Raw genomic sequence first — 16,044 nt, forward strand, 5'->3', positions numbered from 1 at the left:
AAAAAAGCTTGTTGTATTACAGTGTTTTACATTGAATTTACCCTCAAAAAGAGGTTTTGGAAAGATTTAGGCTAAATATAGACTATGCATGTGTTTTCTGTAATTCAGATAGATGACAATATTTGTTTTTTTTCACTGTGCTCATTCAAATTTATTTTGGTTAGATATGCAACACTTTATAAATAAGAAAATGGGTACTAATGTGCAGATTGATGTATTTGATGTTAGTTTTTGTGTTCAGTGGGATGGATTACCTGTATAATTCAGCTTCTGATCATTCTCAGTAAATTCCACATCCAGATCTAAATGGTCTGGCTCCAAACCTGCTTCCATTGGTTTATTGTTGAACTCAAGCAATATAGCACCTTAATTGAGGATGTGAAGAAATTTTTTTAAAAAGCTCAGAAGATTTTCAATATGACAATTGTTGTTGTACTTCTTTGTTGTAAATAAAGGAAGTTTTGGGTGAAAACAGTTAATCAACTTCTGGTACAATTTTATTCTTCTTCAGTTGGCACAATCAGTCCAAAATTATAATTTCTATTACAGTTTTTCTCAGTTGCTTTGCCCCAATTCTCAAATGAAAATGAATATTAATAAGAGCATGTGAAAACCTCCCCATCGCTGGTCACTTGTTCACAACAGATTTGAATTTCTCATTCTTTTAAACAAATTGCAAATGTTTCAGCACATTTAGCACAACGAATAAGTACAATTGTCTACAACTTGCACAATTACGAAATGCAAATGTCTTGCTGATCAAAAGTGGTTATGTTGCTTCTCAGTTTAATAGTTTTACTCTCCAAAACATGTAGGAATTCTTTCAATGTGTAAGTCATCACATGCACAATAGTCCAATCCACTGTCAAGATCTCTCAGGAATATATTCCATAACTAGCATTGATATGGAAGTTTTGTAACACCTGCTAAAGTTTCTCGCATCTTACATCAATCAATCGCACATCCTGTCAAGTTAGATGATAGGTGCTATTCATGAGTATGGATACTGTCAAACATATTTATAGAGTTTAACCGCAAAAGACTCATTACAATTTATGAACATGGGGGAGCCCGGCCATGTAAACAATGAACAGAGGCAACTTCCTGCTCATGGAAGAGGAAGAGGAGTAAGGATGCATGGTGGTGTTGTGGGGGGAAGACAGCAAAACAGAAGAGGAGGAAGAGTACAAAGACAAGTGCAACCGAATAACCCGTCTACAGTGTCTTCAATTATCCAAACATTCTGCAGGGAAAACAGTTATGTACTCACTCAATACTGTAATTATTCATGTTACAATATTCCAGTTACAGCAATACAATAACTAAAAGTCAATGAAACTCATACTGTAGGAAATACATGAGACACACAGTACAGGACGGTACAAATACAGTAATATGATCTATTTCTGAATTCCAGTGTGTCAGACTAGATGACTACCTTGTGCTGGTGGCAGCAGAGCAGTTTTTACACCTCAGCAATAGCAAGAGATCTGCAGTATGGTGACAACAAGTAATGCTATTAGATTGAGAGAGATCCAGAGAGCAATTTTAGATGACAATGCTTTTCAAAATATCAACTCTGTCAGCATCTCTACAATAGACAGAGTGTTGAAGAGAAATCAGATGACCATGAAATAACTACAAGGTACCATTTGAGAGAAACTGAGTGAAGGAGCTGCATTACCAGTATGTACAGGTAAAGCAGTGGTGTGCACTACACAGTAGTATATTAGACAGTGTTATGGGTTTTCCTTCATCATGGCCTGTATATACTAATTGAAGTTGCAGAGAAGAATGTAACTGTAACTGTATGATTCTACAGTAAAACTGATTTGATATTTTGTGTATTGTATTATAGAGAATAATGGAACTGGAGGGAAGTGAAATCCTTCACACCCCTGTGTTTGTGGATGAGGATGGTTTCAATTTGGTGAAAGGCAGGAGACGTGGCCAAAACATTCAAGGCCACCGTGCCACGGTGGGGCAATATAACGACATGTGCTATAATATCTGAGAATAGTGTAAGTACACATATTCCCATTAATGGCCCATACAAGACCCAGCATTTCCTGACGTTCTTGGACACCCTCTACAGAGATCTTATCCCTGAGAATGAGAGAGGTTTGATAAGACATGACTTTGTGTGAGATAATGTCTTCAAATGTCATCAGGGAATGGTTTGTTGTCCACCAACAGTGCTGATGGACTTCATTCCTCCATATTCTCCATTCCTGAATCCAAACTGAGGAATTCTTCTCTGCATGGAGGTGGAAAGTATATGATCATTGTCCTCAAGATCAGATGTCTCTGCTTGCTGCAGTGGATGCTGCTTGTGATGACATCACAGCAGAGGATTGCAGGGGATGGTTGCATCACAAGGGAAAATATCAGGTGTGGCCAGACAGACAGGTGCGACAGGACGTCCAGTGAGGTGGATGGAGTCTTTAGTGTAGCACAATAGCTTTACTGTGTTACTATACTATACTATATAGTATTTTTGGTTTCCACAGCACATGATTTTTTTTGTACTGATGCATTTTTTGTACTTTGCTGTGTAAGTTTCCATTTATTGTGTTGTACTCTGTTGTAAGATCTTTACAGTTACTGTAAATACAAATAAGCTACATGGAAATGTGAGTGCCTTTTTGCTGTACAAAGTGTAATGTAAAACCTTGTAGTGTTGAAATCAGTGTCTGAATAGTATTCAGCTTTCAGCCCGCTAAAGGAAAATTACATTCAACTACAGTAAGGATTCAGTGTCAATGAAAAAGTGGGACAAGACTGAAACTTGGATGTAAGAAACACTTCCAGGGTCCACTGCCATACTGACAAAACATCTAAACATTTGACCACCACTGTTTACACATTGTCAAAGGAACTTTTAATTTTGGTGGCATTAGCTTATTTACTGACACAATAACCTTGTTTTGAAGCATGAGTTAAATATTTTGGGTGAGTTATGACCTTTTGCAGGTGAACTATGGTGTTGTGCTTTACCATATAAGCTGTAAATGTACCTGGAGCTTTGAGAATGTTAAAACTGTCTCAAGAAATGAGCTAAACCAGTTGAGAAAAACTGTAAGAGTAATAAGTAAATATCTATCGTTTGTAACTACAACTTAAGAAGAGGGCTAGGTATGCCCTGCTGATCTTGAGACCCTCTTGAAGGGGGTCACCTGTGCCAAAAATACATTCAGACTTCTTAGTTTTTTCAGTTGTGTGCTTATATGAAAGATATTCCAAAATTAATTTAATTTGTGTTTAATCAATGTACCAAACAGAAAACTTGAGGCCAGGTAGTGGGGCCCTGTAGCAAGTTAGTTAGATAGATAGATAGATATATAGATAGATATGAATTAAATACATTTTTACTTCTCTTACTCTGTCTGAGGATGCAGACGTGCCAACAACAAAGTTGCTTTGTTGGATAGATTTAAATTAAACTAAGATGGAAAGCACTTGTCTGAGAAGTGATGTTATTTGGCATGAATGCTGAATGACAGCTTCTTCCAGACTCTGACATGTTGTTGATGACAGATGTTATATATACCCTCTTCATCATTTTACAAATCTGTGATGACACAAGGTTTGAAAACTTTTTCTTTTTCAATCTCCTGTACTGTCACCACCATCACACAATGACAACAGAAAAATACATTCATTTTTAGTGGCTATATATATATATATGTGTGTGTGTGTGTGTGTGTGTATGTATATGTGTATATGTGTATATGTGAGTTTGACACATGAAGACCATTTTCAAATTCATCTGCTGAAAGTGTAAAGTTTCTCTGTGTGCACCGAAAATATCAGTTTGACACGTCTACCTATGAGCGTGATTTGTGACATCACTCTATAGTGAAGTAGGAGACATCTCGAGTCGAAAAGTGATACTTTTGAAATAAAAATATTTGCATATTTATAATTTCTGGAATTTTTAATGAAGAAGAAGGTGTACATGTTTTTTTTAAGGATTTTAATGAGATTAACTTTTTTTTGTGAAAAACGTATCATACATCTTAAAACATGTCTGGAGGGGATCTTTAAAGTTTTGTGGTTGGACAGACAGCTTTATAGTGCCACATTAAATAAAAATGACACCCACCCAGATGATAGCCAAGAGTAGCTGGCAGTGTCAAGACGTATTATTGCCCTTGAAACAGCTCATCTTTTCAGGAGTATAATAGAATCTGTGGATAATTTAAAAATGACAAATTTTGTCTGTTGCATTGATAAAACCTTTTTGTGCATCTGTAAACAATAGGGACCAGTGATCATCATCTATCGTAATTCCAAGATCTCTCTCCCATTTCTCTTCGACCAAGTTAGTGTTAGCTTTATTATTTGCCATTAAGAGTTCATAATTCATTGAAATATGTAACCCTAACCCATTAATTCTTTGAGTTGGCAGTGATTCCAGTTGAGAAAGCTTTGGTTTTTCCAAGGACCCACCCAGTTGTGATTCTATAAAATGTCGCAATTGTAAATATCTATAAAAATGTGTAACTGGTATTTGATAGGAGTCTTTCAATTGCTGAAATGACATTTGTGTGTCACCATCATACAGGTCATCAATCTGAATTACATTTTTCTGGGCCCTTACTTTAAAACCCTGGTCTTTCTGGACAAATTCTTAAGAAGAGTTGGACATTATAGGAGTGAGTGGAGATAAAGAAGTGTCTTGTCATAAATAATGATTGATTCTGTCCTAAATTTTAATTGATGACTCTATTCATGACTGGGTTATATGAGTATTTCTTTACAGTTTTATTATTAAAACAATATAGGATATGCGATAAGTCTTCTTTATTTAGGATATGACTTTCTTTAGGGGATTTTATCTCCTCCAAACCAGTAAAATAATGGTCTTAATTGGGCTACTCAGTAGTATAATCGTAAATCCTCTCTGTGCTGGTAAACACAGAGTTGATCTTTTAATTCTTGAGACTTTGTTACTCCAAATAAACTTCCTTGCTACGAAGGACTATGGAATATCAGTTGGTGTTGTTTGAAATAGGTTTATAAGTCTAGAGAGTATGTTTATTTTGATTTTTGTTTACTCTGCATGCCAGCACCAGCGTCTTCATTATCAACATCACTGTCCGAGAAGCTGTAGTAACTGTCAGTGTCGCTAAACGAGAACTCTTCCAATTCTCTCATGAGTCTCTCGCTGCTACTCTCTTCTTCGTCATCTTCCACCCCGGACCTCTCACTGGATGGTCCAGGAAGTGGGTCCTTCTCCACATTCTGGTTTATGTCCATGTTAACCTCAGCAAGGGTGGAAGCGTCCTCAACACGATGACCATTTTGACCATTATTTTGTCTCAGAGGGATGCCCATGTCCTCCAGTCGGATAAGTCTAACAACTGGCTGCCAGTGAGGTCCGAAGACACTGTGCACCCTGTCTCCTCTCTCATCAAGCCTCAGGAGAAACGACACTACAAGAGTTGTTCAGACAATTATGTCACCATTAGGCTATGTCATTACTGTCATTCATGACAGTAAACAGAAAATCTGTTTCCACTGTCTTTCTTTACGACTTTGTAAAGATGTTATTGATCTTGTTAAACTGTACATCACAGACGTCCATGTGAAATTATGAAATAAATTCTTACCCTGATGTGTACCATTGTGGCGTCTTTGTCTTTGCTCCATCACCTCTTGTATCTACATCAGACAGACATTACTTGTGTTAAATCCACATTATAGTGGTCTCCATTACCTCTAAATTTAGCCAGATGAACAGCACAAAATGATAAGATTTACAGTTAAAATAAAGCAATGTTTATCATCTTTGGTACACGAATGCATGAATATCATGTCTATATGAACTACATTAACTGAAATCTCTCTGAACTAAGATTAGGCTGCTATATTTAAATGCAGTTGTTGAAGGAATTTAAGTCCACTGGATTCAAATGCTTTCAATGCACTTGAAAGAAAACTGATTTTTGGACATTTACTACAATGTTTTTTTAAACTCAGTATAGTCCCAGAAAAACGTCCTCTTTCTATTTCAGTCATATGGATGACTTGAATAGGTTTTGTCTGAGCTGGTATTTTTCTAACTTCATAGTAGCTAAATAGTAGATATAAATTTAAGGAAATGCTGACTATTTGCCTCAGAACCTCACACTTTTCAACATCTAGGAGAAAGTAAGACTAATTATCAAAACGTGCAAAACAAATCAAAAGTGTTTTAATAGGTTCACCAGCAGAGTTTTTGAATACTGTAGATTATTCAGAAATGATACTATTATACACCTTTAGATTTACCTTGTTTGAATGTCACTGATCTTGTGAAACTGCAAATACTAATATTTCTGAACAACTGTCTCAGAGGAAATTGTGCAGCAGCTCTTGTGTGACTGTGGTATCTGGTTTAGCTCGTAGTAACTGAACAGAAACTGAGAGTTTAGTGAGAACAGCAGAACCTTTTAATTGTGATGTCATAGTGGAAGTTTGTGAGCATTTTTTCCACATGAACTGCACTGACAGAGAAAAGACTATGTCCTATCAGATGGTGATATTACAAAACACTGCAACAGAAAATAAATATGGACTAATTTTGAAAAAAAGTCCCTAAACACACCAGCCCCTACAAAAGGAGGGTAATAGACAGATATAAACATTGCAGGATTTATGCAACAAACCAGAACAGGATGGTAGAGGAAAAAGCTGTTAGGAAATGTCATCATGTTTAGGTTTTCTTATGTTTCCTGCTTTATAATTTTTAAATGAGTAAGAAAAGTGATCCAGCGATTCTTGGTGAGGAGCTACATGTTGTGAGTCACCTTATGTAGCCTCTACTCTGCCCCTCCATCAAACCTGCTCCTGTAAGAGACGCAAGTTACACCAGTGACATCAAGTGACTGAAACTGAAATTGCTTAACTAAATTGTTTTCAAGTCTGTCTTGAAAGAAACAGTCAGGTGCCCATATGAACACTGAAAGAGGTTTTTCCTCGCTGTAATTATTCCTCCTGTTCATACTGGCTATTAAAAGGATCCCCTTCAAATGCGCTTTCAATGTAAGTGATGGAGGGTAAAATCCAGTGTGTCCACACAGCCATTTTGCGCAAAAATGTATTTAAAAGTTGATCTGAAGCTAATATGAGGCTTTGGCAGTCTAAGTTAGTCATATCAAGTGGATATCTGCCACATTTACAGTCTTTTTAACATCAAATACCATGTTTGTGTTTCTTCAGACAGTGTTTCCCTGTTGAGCTGCAATGGAAGTATAGTAACAAAAGGAGGGCACAAAACAGACTGTAACGTTGAAAGATATCTACTTGATTTGACTAATCACAACCTTTGCTCCAGTTTTATCTGCGCCAACATGTGCCTTGATAAAACTTGGCACAGTCTATTTCATAGTATTGCGTCGGATTACATTGGGATGGCTGAAGCTTCATATTAGCTTCAGATAAACTTTTAAATACATTTTTGCACAGAAGGAGGCTTGTGGATTTTGGCCCCCATCACTAACATTTTAAGTGCATTATGAAGGGATCTTCTAATGGTCAGTATGAACAGGAGGAATGATTATGGCAAAAAATATATATATTTCAGTGTTCATTTGGGCACCTGACTGTTGTTTTAAGACAGACTTGAAAAATTGTGAACCCATTCTTTAAGGCTTTTAAAATCAAATCAGTAATAACTGGAGTTTAACTTAGTTGGATGCATGCCTGATATTCAGAACAGAAATACACATCTTAAAACAGATATAATCAATGTTCTGACTATATGTAATGTAAAAACTATCACTTGTGGTAATGAACCCACAGAGAATTATCACCTGACTACAAAGTTTCCCTCAGCCCTACTGAGTATTTCAGTCTTTCAGCTCATTGTTTTTGTTGTCCAGCTGCATTTTTCCTGCTTCGGTTCACAGGCAGCTTTTTTCAGCAAAAAGCTCTAAAAACCTAAAAAGGACAAATTTAGCTACTAGCTGGTGAACATATTGGAGCATTTAGCAGCTTAAGAGCCAACTATTGCCCTCAGGAATTGTTGGAAATCTCCAGCTGGCCAGAAACATGCATCCAAATGAATGTTTCTAATATTTCTGCTGGATGTGTAAACAGGCAACTGCACACAACAAGTTGGCCACATCAACTTGACCTGCCCCTGCAGATCAAAATAAATCTGGTACAAAATGCTGTCTTTGTATATGATTACTGACAAATAAATGTAATAAACTAAACATTATTAAGTGTTAATATGTCAAGTTTTGTGTTCCCAGCTTGTTTCTGCCGCCCCCAAGTGGCCAAAAAGCAGTTATTGCACATTTAAGTCTATTAACAGGACTAAAATAATGAAATAGAAAACATGTAAATCTTCAGCAGTAATAAAGTACATAATTAAGTTAAAGAGACCCTTGTATCATTGTTTGCTGTATTCAGGTCCATTAGGGCCTCCAGTACATAATATAATGTTTGGGTTTTTGTGCTCTCATAATGAATTCTGTGTTTTTCCTTCGAACAGTGTTGTTCAGACATTTGTGTGGGTGCTGGAAGAGAAATAAAGACTTACATTAGGACCCATTGTCCACTGTGATTATTAAAGTAAGCAGAAATACTGAAGCATAACTTAGGAATTCATCAGAGATGATTATTTTGAGTTTATGAAGATCATTTATTCATATTATATACATGTATTAATATTAAAATACAGACTGTGCCTCTGTGTGTCAGATACAGTAGGTTAATTGATCCATGTCACACACACAAACAAAGAAGTACACATACAAACAAAAATGGTCCCTGTGTGTAAACAGGTTTGTGAGATTTGTGCATGATTGTGCAAATTGTTCTTCCTGATAAATACTGGCTATAACAGAGTAAAAATGTACATCTATATGGCTTCTTTTATGTGGTTTTCAAACTATGAAGGCATGTGTTATCAATTTTCAAGGCAGTCATCAAGGTTTATATTTCAATAGAAAATAATTCTCTCCTCATTGGTGGTCCAATGACACATTATGACAGTTGATAGGACTTCATGCATGTTTAAATAATTTCAAGTAGTTCTTGAAAGGTTGTACTTTTACAGCTTCCACCAAAAGATGACGTTCCCCCAGTTTTCTCCACAGCCGCGTCTGTCAACTTCCAGGTAATAAGAGAAACAGGTGATTTTTGGACTGAATTAAAATTGCACTGAGTGAGGTGGATAAACAGCTAAGAAGCACCTTCAGACACTTTGAATATCTTCATGTGACTTTGTTGTGTGTCCTCAACTGAGAAAGTACTTTGTCCACCTGAAACATAACAAGGAGCTCGTTCAGTATTCACAATGGGGACGGTAATGTAAAAGTGCTACGAAATGAATTTTATACAAAAGCGACCATATCATACTGCATCACTCACTGTGATGAACCAGCAAGACTGCGGCCCGTAGCGAAGCTGCGACCTCAAGTTCATCTTGCTAGCTGGAGCCAGAGCATGGAGGTGAAGGTGGGGAACAGATGAGAATGGGGGCAGATGAAACCCCATCCTGCACAGATTCAAACAGCAGTTCACAGACAATGAAGGACTATTGAAGAACAAGAGCATTACAACTCCAAAAATGACCCATTAAAGACCTGTGAAGCCAAAAAATCACAGAAAATTATTTTTAAGATGATGCTATCTACCTCATTTGAAATGGCCTGAGTCTGATCTCATGACAGTAAAGTGATTTACCTGACGTCATCGAGGTCACTGACTTTATTCTTCTCCAGTATACTCCTTCCCATTTCTTCCATCTGCTCCACTGTCAACAAACAAATCACATCAATATGGTCCAGTTATTTAGTGTAAAACCTAAAAAAAAATCAAGAGTAGACTCTAAAATTACCAAAGGATAGTTTATTATTCATCTCATTCTTTCAAGTCCATAAAAGAGAGGTAAACCTTTGCTTTCAGGTTTTTAAAAGGTTTAAAATTGTTCTCAATTATCTCAAGGAGAGCAACATACATCTGTTCAATGATACTGAGTTATTATAAAATAATAAGTGGATGGTCCCATTCACTGCTCCTGTTATCTGAGAGAAGAAGAGTTCAAGTTATTTCTGTTTACTGGGACACTTTACTCAGAACATTTTGCATGCAATGTTGAAATCAGAGAGAATCTCTGATGGTACTGCAATATGTATAATTACCTCTCAAGAGACAGAGTGGTTTAATGGCGCCATTATCACACCAATTTACACGGCAATTTATAATAACATAAAATGGGAGAAGATGCCCCTTGGGGCAAGAAAATTTAGCCAAAGCAAATGCCTTTGATGAGATAGTATGCATTATGCTAATTACAAAGTCTGTAGATACCTCAAATCAAAATTACTCGTAGGGGCATCTTACCCCTTTAGCTGTTTTATATTTGAGATTAGATAGATAGATATTATATAAGAACTACATTTAGCTGATACTCTACCACCATATTACCCCACAAACTGTGTTGGTTTATGCATAGTGATACTGTGCATACTGAAATAATGTAATGTAATAACTTCTGAGAATGGGCGACATTTTCCTTTAATCAATAAAAGACTGCTGACTCATCTCCCTCCAGGTTACCACCAACACTCATGACTCACAAACATGAGATCCAAGCACTCAGGCACACTGTGAAATGTTTAAGGTTTAAGTTTGGGAGTCCCTCACCTAGAGATATGTTGTGGCCCTGGAGAGATTTGCAGTTGTCAATGTGCGTCCTGGGAATAACAAGGTAATGATGTGTGGCTCCAGGCTTCACGTCACGAAAACAAACCAGCTCATCATCCTGTATGGACACAGACAGACAAGTAGGGTGAAAGGCAGGGATTTACAGTGAACAGTGAGGACTGAGTCTCTACTTACACTCAGCAGGATTTCTGTGCCAGTCTGATTGTTTGCTATCTGACAGAAAAGACAATCTCCGCTCCCAGAAGCGTCCTGAGTCCCCATAGGTGTTTTTAAAGGAGTGCCTATTATAGACACGAGCTCATTATTATATATACGATTGTGTTGTGTCACGACAACACTGTCGGGGCGTGTCTGCTGTCAGGAGTGAAGGATAACCAGCCGGTGACAGAGCTCATCGAGCCGCTTTACTGCTGCATTCACTGTATCCTCGTAACTTCCAACTCCGAGTTTTACAGTTCTAAACACAGACATCGAATCAAAGGACGGGTTAACAATTTTTCAAGTTCTTTCTTAAAACAACAGTCAGGCGCCCAAATGAACATTGAAATAGGTTTTTCTTACAATAATCATTCTTCCTGTTCATACTGACCATTAGAAGATCCTTTCATAATGCACTTACAATGTAAGTGATGGGGGACAAAATCCACAAGCCTCCCTCAGTGCAAAAATGTATGTAAAAGTTTATCTGAAGCTAATATGAAGCTTCAGACATCCCAATTAGTCAAATCAAGTAGATATCTTTCAACTATACAGTCTTTAGTGCTATAGTCCCTCTTTTTGTTACTTAACTTCCACTGCAGCTCAACAGGGAAACACTGTCTGAGGAAAGAGTGAGGGAAAGAGGGGATTTGATGCTAAAGAGACTGTAAATATGGCAGATATCCACTTGATATGATTAACGCAGACTGCTGAAGCCTAATTTAAGCTTCAGATCAACTTTTAAATGCAGTTTTGCACAAAATGACTGTGGACGCACTTACATTGAAAGAGCATTTGAAGGGGATCTTTAAATAGCCAGTATGAACAAGAGGAATGATTACAGCAAGGAAAACCTCTGTCATTGTTCATATGGACACTTAACTGTTGTCATAAGACAAACTTGAAAAAAAAAATCTTTCTATCTTTTAATAACCCCATTATGTCAAGCCTAATAGACTACTGTTGACCAATACAGAGGTTAATGATTGCTGTGATGTGAATATATATTGTAACCATGCATTTTATTACCTTTGGACAAAGCCAGGCTAGCTGTTTCTCCCAGTTTCAAGTCTTTGTGCTAAGCTAATTGCTAACTGGCTGCTGGCTTTAACTTTATGAATAGGCAAACAGAAAACTGGTACAAATGTTGAGTTATTGATTTAAACTCACATTTAATGATACAATTAATAATAAACGTAACTTTCTTGATTCTGTTAAAGCACCCAATAGAACCCTACAATCCCAAAATATCCTCCCCAATGAATTTTGTTTTGTAATATGCAGCACTAAAGACCAACAGAAACTGACATGTGGGCCTTAATATGATTATTGTAACCTAATCTTGAACTCTTAGATGGATCCTTTGTCAAAATCTTGTTTTAATACCTTTATAGTTTTAGTATATTAATATATGTGTACATATTCTTCAATAAATGTGTCTGTCAGTGTGGGAACATATTTAGTTTTGGATTTGGGGTGGATAATGGGGGCCAACAACTTATTTTTGCCCACTAGTTGGTTAACCAGCCCTACCCAACTCACAGATGTTTTAAATTTCAGCACTAACCTGTGTTGAAGTGGAAGTTCATATGCTTTTGATCAGACATAATACCAAAGCACAAAGAGTTGTGTTTGTGGCTTTTGGTTTATTTCAGAAACTGAGTGGAAAAAAACATCACCTAGTGCAGTGGAAGAGTTAAGAAAATGTGTATCAGGCCTGTAAATTATATAGCTGTTTTGTTTTAGCCACTTTCTAGGATGTCTGCCGTTGAAACTTGTTTTGTAGCAATATACAGAAAATCTCTTCAATCTATGCACTAAAATACACAAAACTCTGCAGAGAAATCCTGTATTCTATTTTAAAGACATCCCGACAAACCATTAAACACACCACCATGATGTATAATAGATTCATTTCATTATTCTCTTACGTCACTGACCATAAAAGTATAAATCATTTCACACTTTGTCCACATTCATACTCACAAACGCCTGTAATATACAGTATATTATTTATAAATGCTTACTGTATACAAATAAATACAAACTGCTTGAACATGTATACAACACAACCACGCTAGATGACATTAGCAATTTCCAGACACATTTTCTCCTCTTTCTAGATGTCAGTTTATAATATCGTCATTGCTTTAGTGTTTCCAGTTCAAAGACTCTTGTGAGACATTTGTTGCTCCTTTGCAAATTATCCAAAGTCCAGATTGGGAGCTGCTGGCTCACGGACACCACCAACAGCTTCCTAAAAAGGACTTGGTTAGGGGACTAATACTTTTTAGTTGTTTCTGTAGATGATCTTCCTGCAAAGACAAAACATTTACATAAACTTAAGATAGCATGTGATGTGCATGGCAGAGAGATGCAGGCTAGGACATAGAAAGATCAAAGGAAGACGCACAATTAAGTCACTTTATCTACATTTACATGATGTTTAGCCAGTTGGCAACAACAGAAATAGAAGAATAACTCTGAATTTCTAGATCACCAGAAAGAATGTCAAAGCCTTTGCAAGGATAATACTATAGTAACTTTAATATTATTTGTATAAGATAATAAAGGAAATAAGGAAAATTAACAAAATAAGTAAACTGGCAGCAGGAATTTCTATTCCTCAACACTCACGTTGACAAAACTGCTGGTGCCTGGAATGAATTTATACTTCATGATCGGCGAGATTTGGCTGGCGGGGGCGAGCACATGGAGGTGGAGGTGATTTACTGAAATATAGGGAGGTAGGTGGAACCCCAGCCTGCGGAGGAAAACACAAGCCAAAGTGCAGTTTTAGAAATTCGAGGAGGAAGGAAACACTTCAGCAAATAACCTTTGATTACTGATAAAGGGAGTGTGTTCCTCTACAATTTCAAGCTCTGCTTATTAGTTTTGTGCTTAAAGGGGCATCACACATTTTAAATAATCACACTTTTTGCATTTCTGAAAGATCCCCCCCCCCCCCGACATGTTTAAAGACATAAAAACACTGCTTTGAACAATAGTCTAATTTCTCAAGTATCCACGGGAAGTAACAATGAGCACATTTGTGAACTGAGGGGGACTTTAAACTTTTGTGAGTTGTTTATTTAAGGTCAAGACAAACACATACAGACACTTCCTGTCTCTACCTTATGTCGTTCATATCAGTGATCCCTTGTTCAAGCAGCACAGCTTTCCCCATTTCAGCCATCCTTTCAACTGTGGAATACATGACTCTGTTATTTCCCAACGCTTTAATATAAAGAAATTAAATCTGTGCACTTACACAGTCAGCAAGAAGTACGTATGAGAAAATGTAGTAGTGGCAGAAGTATTGTTGTAGTAGTGTCCCAGTGTAAATAGAGGTAAAAGCAGTTGTAATAATATTAGCAGTAGTAAAAACTTTAAGTATAAGTCAGTAGTGCAAGAAGCAGCAACATAGCAGTAATAGTAGTGGTGGTAAGAGTTGTAGTACTTGTAGTGTTACAACAAGAAGTAATATAACAGAAGAAGTAGTAGTGGTGGTAGTAATATTTGCAGTAGTCGTGGTAGCTGGTACTGATCTCTGTTTGTCTGACTAACCGAGGCCGATGTGTCCCCTGTGCAGTGAGAGGCAGCTGAGTATGTGCTCTGTGGGAACAACCAGGTAGTGGTGAGGGGCAGCGGGGCAAATGTCTCGGAAACACACCAGCTCATTATTCTGTAGGAGGGGACAGAAATATCAGAAGAGAAGAGACAGAACTGGTTAAAAACACACCCTAACTCTAACCCTAACCCTAACCACTGACCCAAAAATCTGCTTTTTACCAATTAGGGACACAGCTGTTGTCCCCAGTTGGACAAGCTGTCCCCATTTAACTGGTCTTTAGTCTGAAATTTGTCCCCGAACGTGGCCTATGACAGACACACATACACAAGTTCACTTCACTGATTACCATGCTGACAGATTGACAGTCTTAATTTATGAGTTTTTATTTAAATGCTGTTATAATAGACATCATTCATTATGAGTTTATTGTTTAAAATTACATTTGTTCTGTTTTTACGATAGACTGTAAAAATATGGACCGTGACATCACCCGTTGGTTTCTGAAGAAGCTCAAAGTGAGCTACAGCACCGCTGTCTTAACTGCTGGCTAATCCAAAATGGGCAAAGAGGTGGAGCTGAGGTGGGCCAAATGAAGCCTGGTTGCTGAAACAAACCACCTACCGGATAGCAACCTGTCACTCAAAGCGGCCACATTCTTAATTATGCATAACTTTAAGCCTTTATAAAATTTAAACAGGTGAATTATATAAAAATTCACCCCCATACAGTTGTCATGAAAGGGGAACTAAGCTATAAAGACCACTTTTTGTACCAGGCTATAAACGTGTTCATTTCTGCTGTAAAGTTGGGCATTTTAACATGGGGGTCCATGGAGCCAGCCTCAAGTGGCCATTTGAGGCACTGCAGTTTTTGGCACTTCCTCATTGGTTTCATTTTTCAGACCAAAAGGTTGTTGCTTGTCCTTGTTTTGTTTTGTTTTTTACCACGCTGACATTGAGCTGTCCACTGTTAAACTCTCCCCATAATCACAACGACGGAGTGATTAAGTTACTGATTTACTGATTTTCTTGATAGGCTACCTTAAACCCACATCGTAATACAGCACATTTTAGTAACTTTACCTTTGTTTATCTTACCTTTTTAATTACTTCTGTTCCTTTGTCTTGGCCGCTCGCAATTAAACAGAAAATACACGTATTAACCGTTTTACTCGATTTGTTTCTTTTCATGTTTGCGATATTGTCTTGGATATTTTAACTCAGCTGTTTATTCCTCATCTCGCTGCCGGTATCTGTCAGTGCTCCTCCCTCCTATAGCACCTCCTCCGTTGTCGGGAAAAGCATCTGTACAGCAATATAAAAGTGCTCCATTACAAGTAAAAGTCCTGCATGAAAAATCCCACTTAAGTAAAAGTACATAGGTATTAGCAGCAAAGTGTCGTTAAAGCATTGCAGTAAAAGTAGTGGTTTGGTGCCTCAGACTGATATATTATTATATATGAGGTCATCAGATTATTAATAGCCTCCTGAAGCATCAGTGTTAGAGCATCATGTTACTGTTGTAGCTGCTGGAGTTGGCTAGTTTAGTCCAGTGGTTCCCAACCTAGGGGTCGGGCCCCATCCAAAGAGTCAGTTTTTGGACTTTTT

At 37.3% G+C, this 16,044-nt stretch overlaps 2 protein-coding genes across 3 annotated transcripts; both read right to left on the reverse strand.

Moving 5' to 3' along the window:
* Positions 1–8,690: 8,690 nt before the first annotated feature.
* On the reverse strand, positions 8,691–12,340 carry LOC137169827 (adenosine 5'-monophosphoramidase HINT3-like). 2 transcript variants are annotated; one of them, XM_067573217.1, is made up of 6 exons: positions 10,840–12,340; positions 10,645–10,762; positions 9,682–9,751; positions 9,367–9,493; positions 9,189–9,257; positions 8,691–9,105 (listed from the first exon to the last, which is right to left on the reverse strand). In XM_067573217.1, the coding sequence occupies exons 1-5, from the start codon at positions 10,924–10,926 to the stop codon at positions 9,210–9,212; spliced, it is 450 nt and encodes a 149-aa protein (XP_067429318.1). In that variant the 5' UTR covers positions 10,927–12,340; the 3' UTR covers positions 8,691–9,105; positions 9,189–9,209. The 2 variants fall into 2 exon arrangements, with proteins under 2 accessions (XP_067429318.1, XP_067429317.1); XM_067573216.1 differs by having other exon boundaries at positions 8,691–9,257.
* A 149-nt stretch (positions 12,341–12,489) lies between these two features.
* LOC137169826 (adenosine 5'-monophosphoramidase HINT3-like) lies at positions 12,490–15,892 on the reverse strand. Its single transcript, XM_067573215.1, has 5 exons — positions 15,535–15,892; positions 14,431–14,548; positions 13,998–14,067; positions 13,501–13,627; positions 12,490–13,178 (listed from the first exon to the last, which is right to left on the reverse strand). The coding sequence occupies exons 1-5, from the start codon at positions 15,625–15,627 to the stop codon at positions 13,098–13,100; spliced, it is 489 nt and encodes a 162-aa protein (XP_067429316.1). The 5' UTR covers positions 15,628–15,892; the 3' UTR covers positions 12,490–13,097.
* Between the last annotated feature and the right edge of the window lie 152 nt (positions 15,893–16,044).

The sequence above is a fragment of the Thunnus thynnus genome, chromosome 18 (assembly GCF_963924715.1).
Source record: "Thunnus thynnus chromosome 18, fThuThy2.1, whole genome shotgun sequence".
NCBI classification, from domain to species: Eukaryota; Metazoa; Chordata; class Actinopteri; order Scombriformes; family Scombridae; genus Thunnus; species Thunnus thynnus.

Bases quoted from the DNA above. Each gene is read 5' to 3' on its own strand.
- LOC137169827 (XM_067573217.1), bottom strand. From the start codon at position 10,926: ATGGGGACTCAGGACGCTTCTGGGAGCGGAGATTGTCTTTTCTGTCAG. The intron at 9,752-10,644 runs GTGAGGGACTCC...GTTTGTTGACAG, and splicing joins GGGCCACAACATATCTCTAG to TGGAGCAGATGGAAGAAATG. The intron at 9,258-9,366 runs GTGAGTGATGCA...GTTATGTTTCAG, and splicing joins AGTCTTGCTGGTTCATCACA to GTGGACAAAGTACTTTCTCA.
- LOC137169826 (XM_067573215.1), bottom strand. From the start codon at position 15,627: ATGAAAAGAAACAAATCGAGTAAAACGGTTAATACGTGTATTTTCTGT. The intron at 14,549-15,534 runs GTAAGATAAACA...CCCCTCCTACAG, and splicing joins GAACAGAAGTAATTAAAAAG to AATAATGAGCTGGTGTGTTT. The intron at 13,628-13,997 runs GTAGAGACAGGA...TTTCCTCCGCAG, and splicing joins ACTGATATGAACGACATAAG to GCTGGGGTTCCACCTACCTC.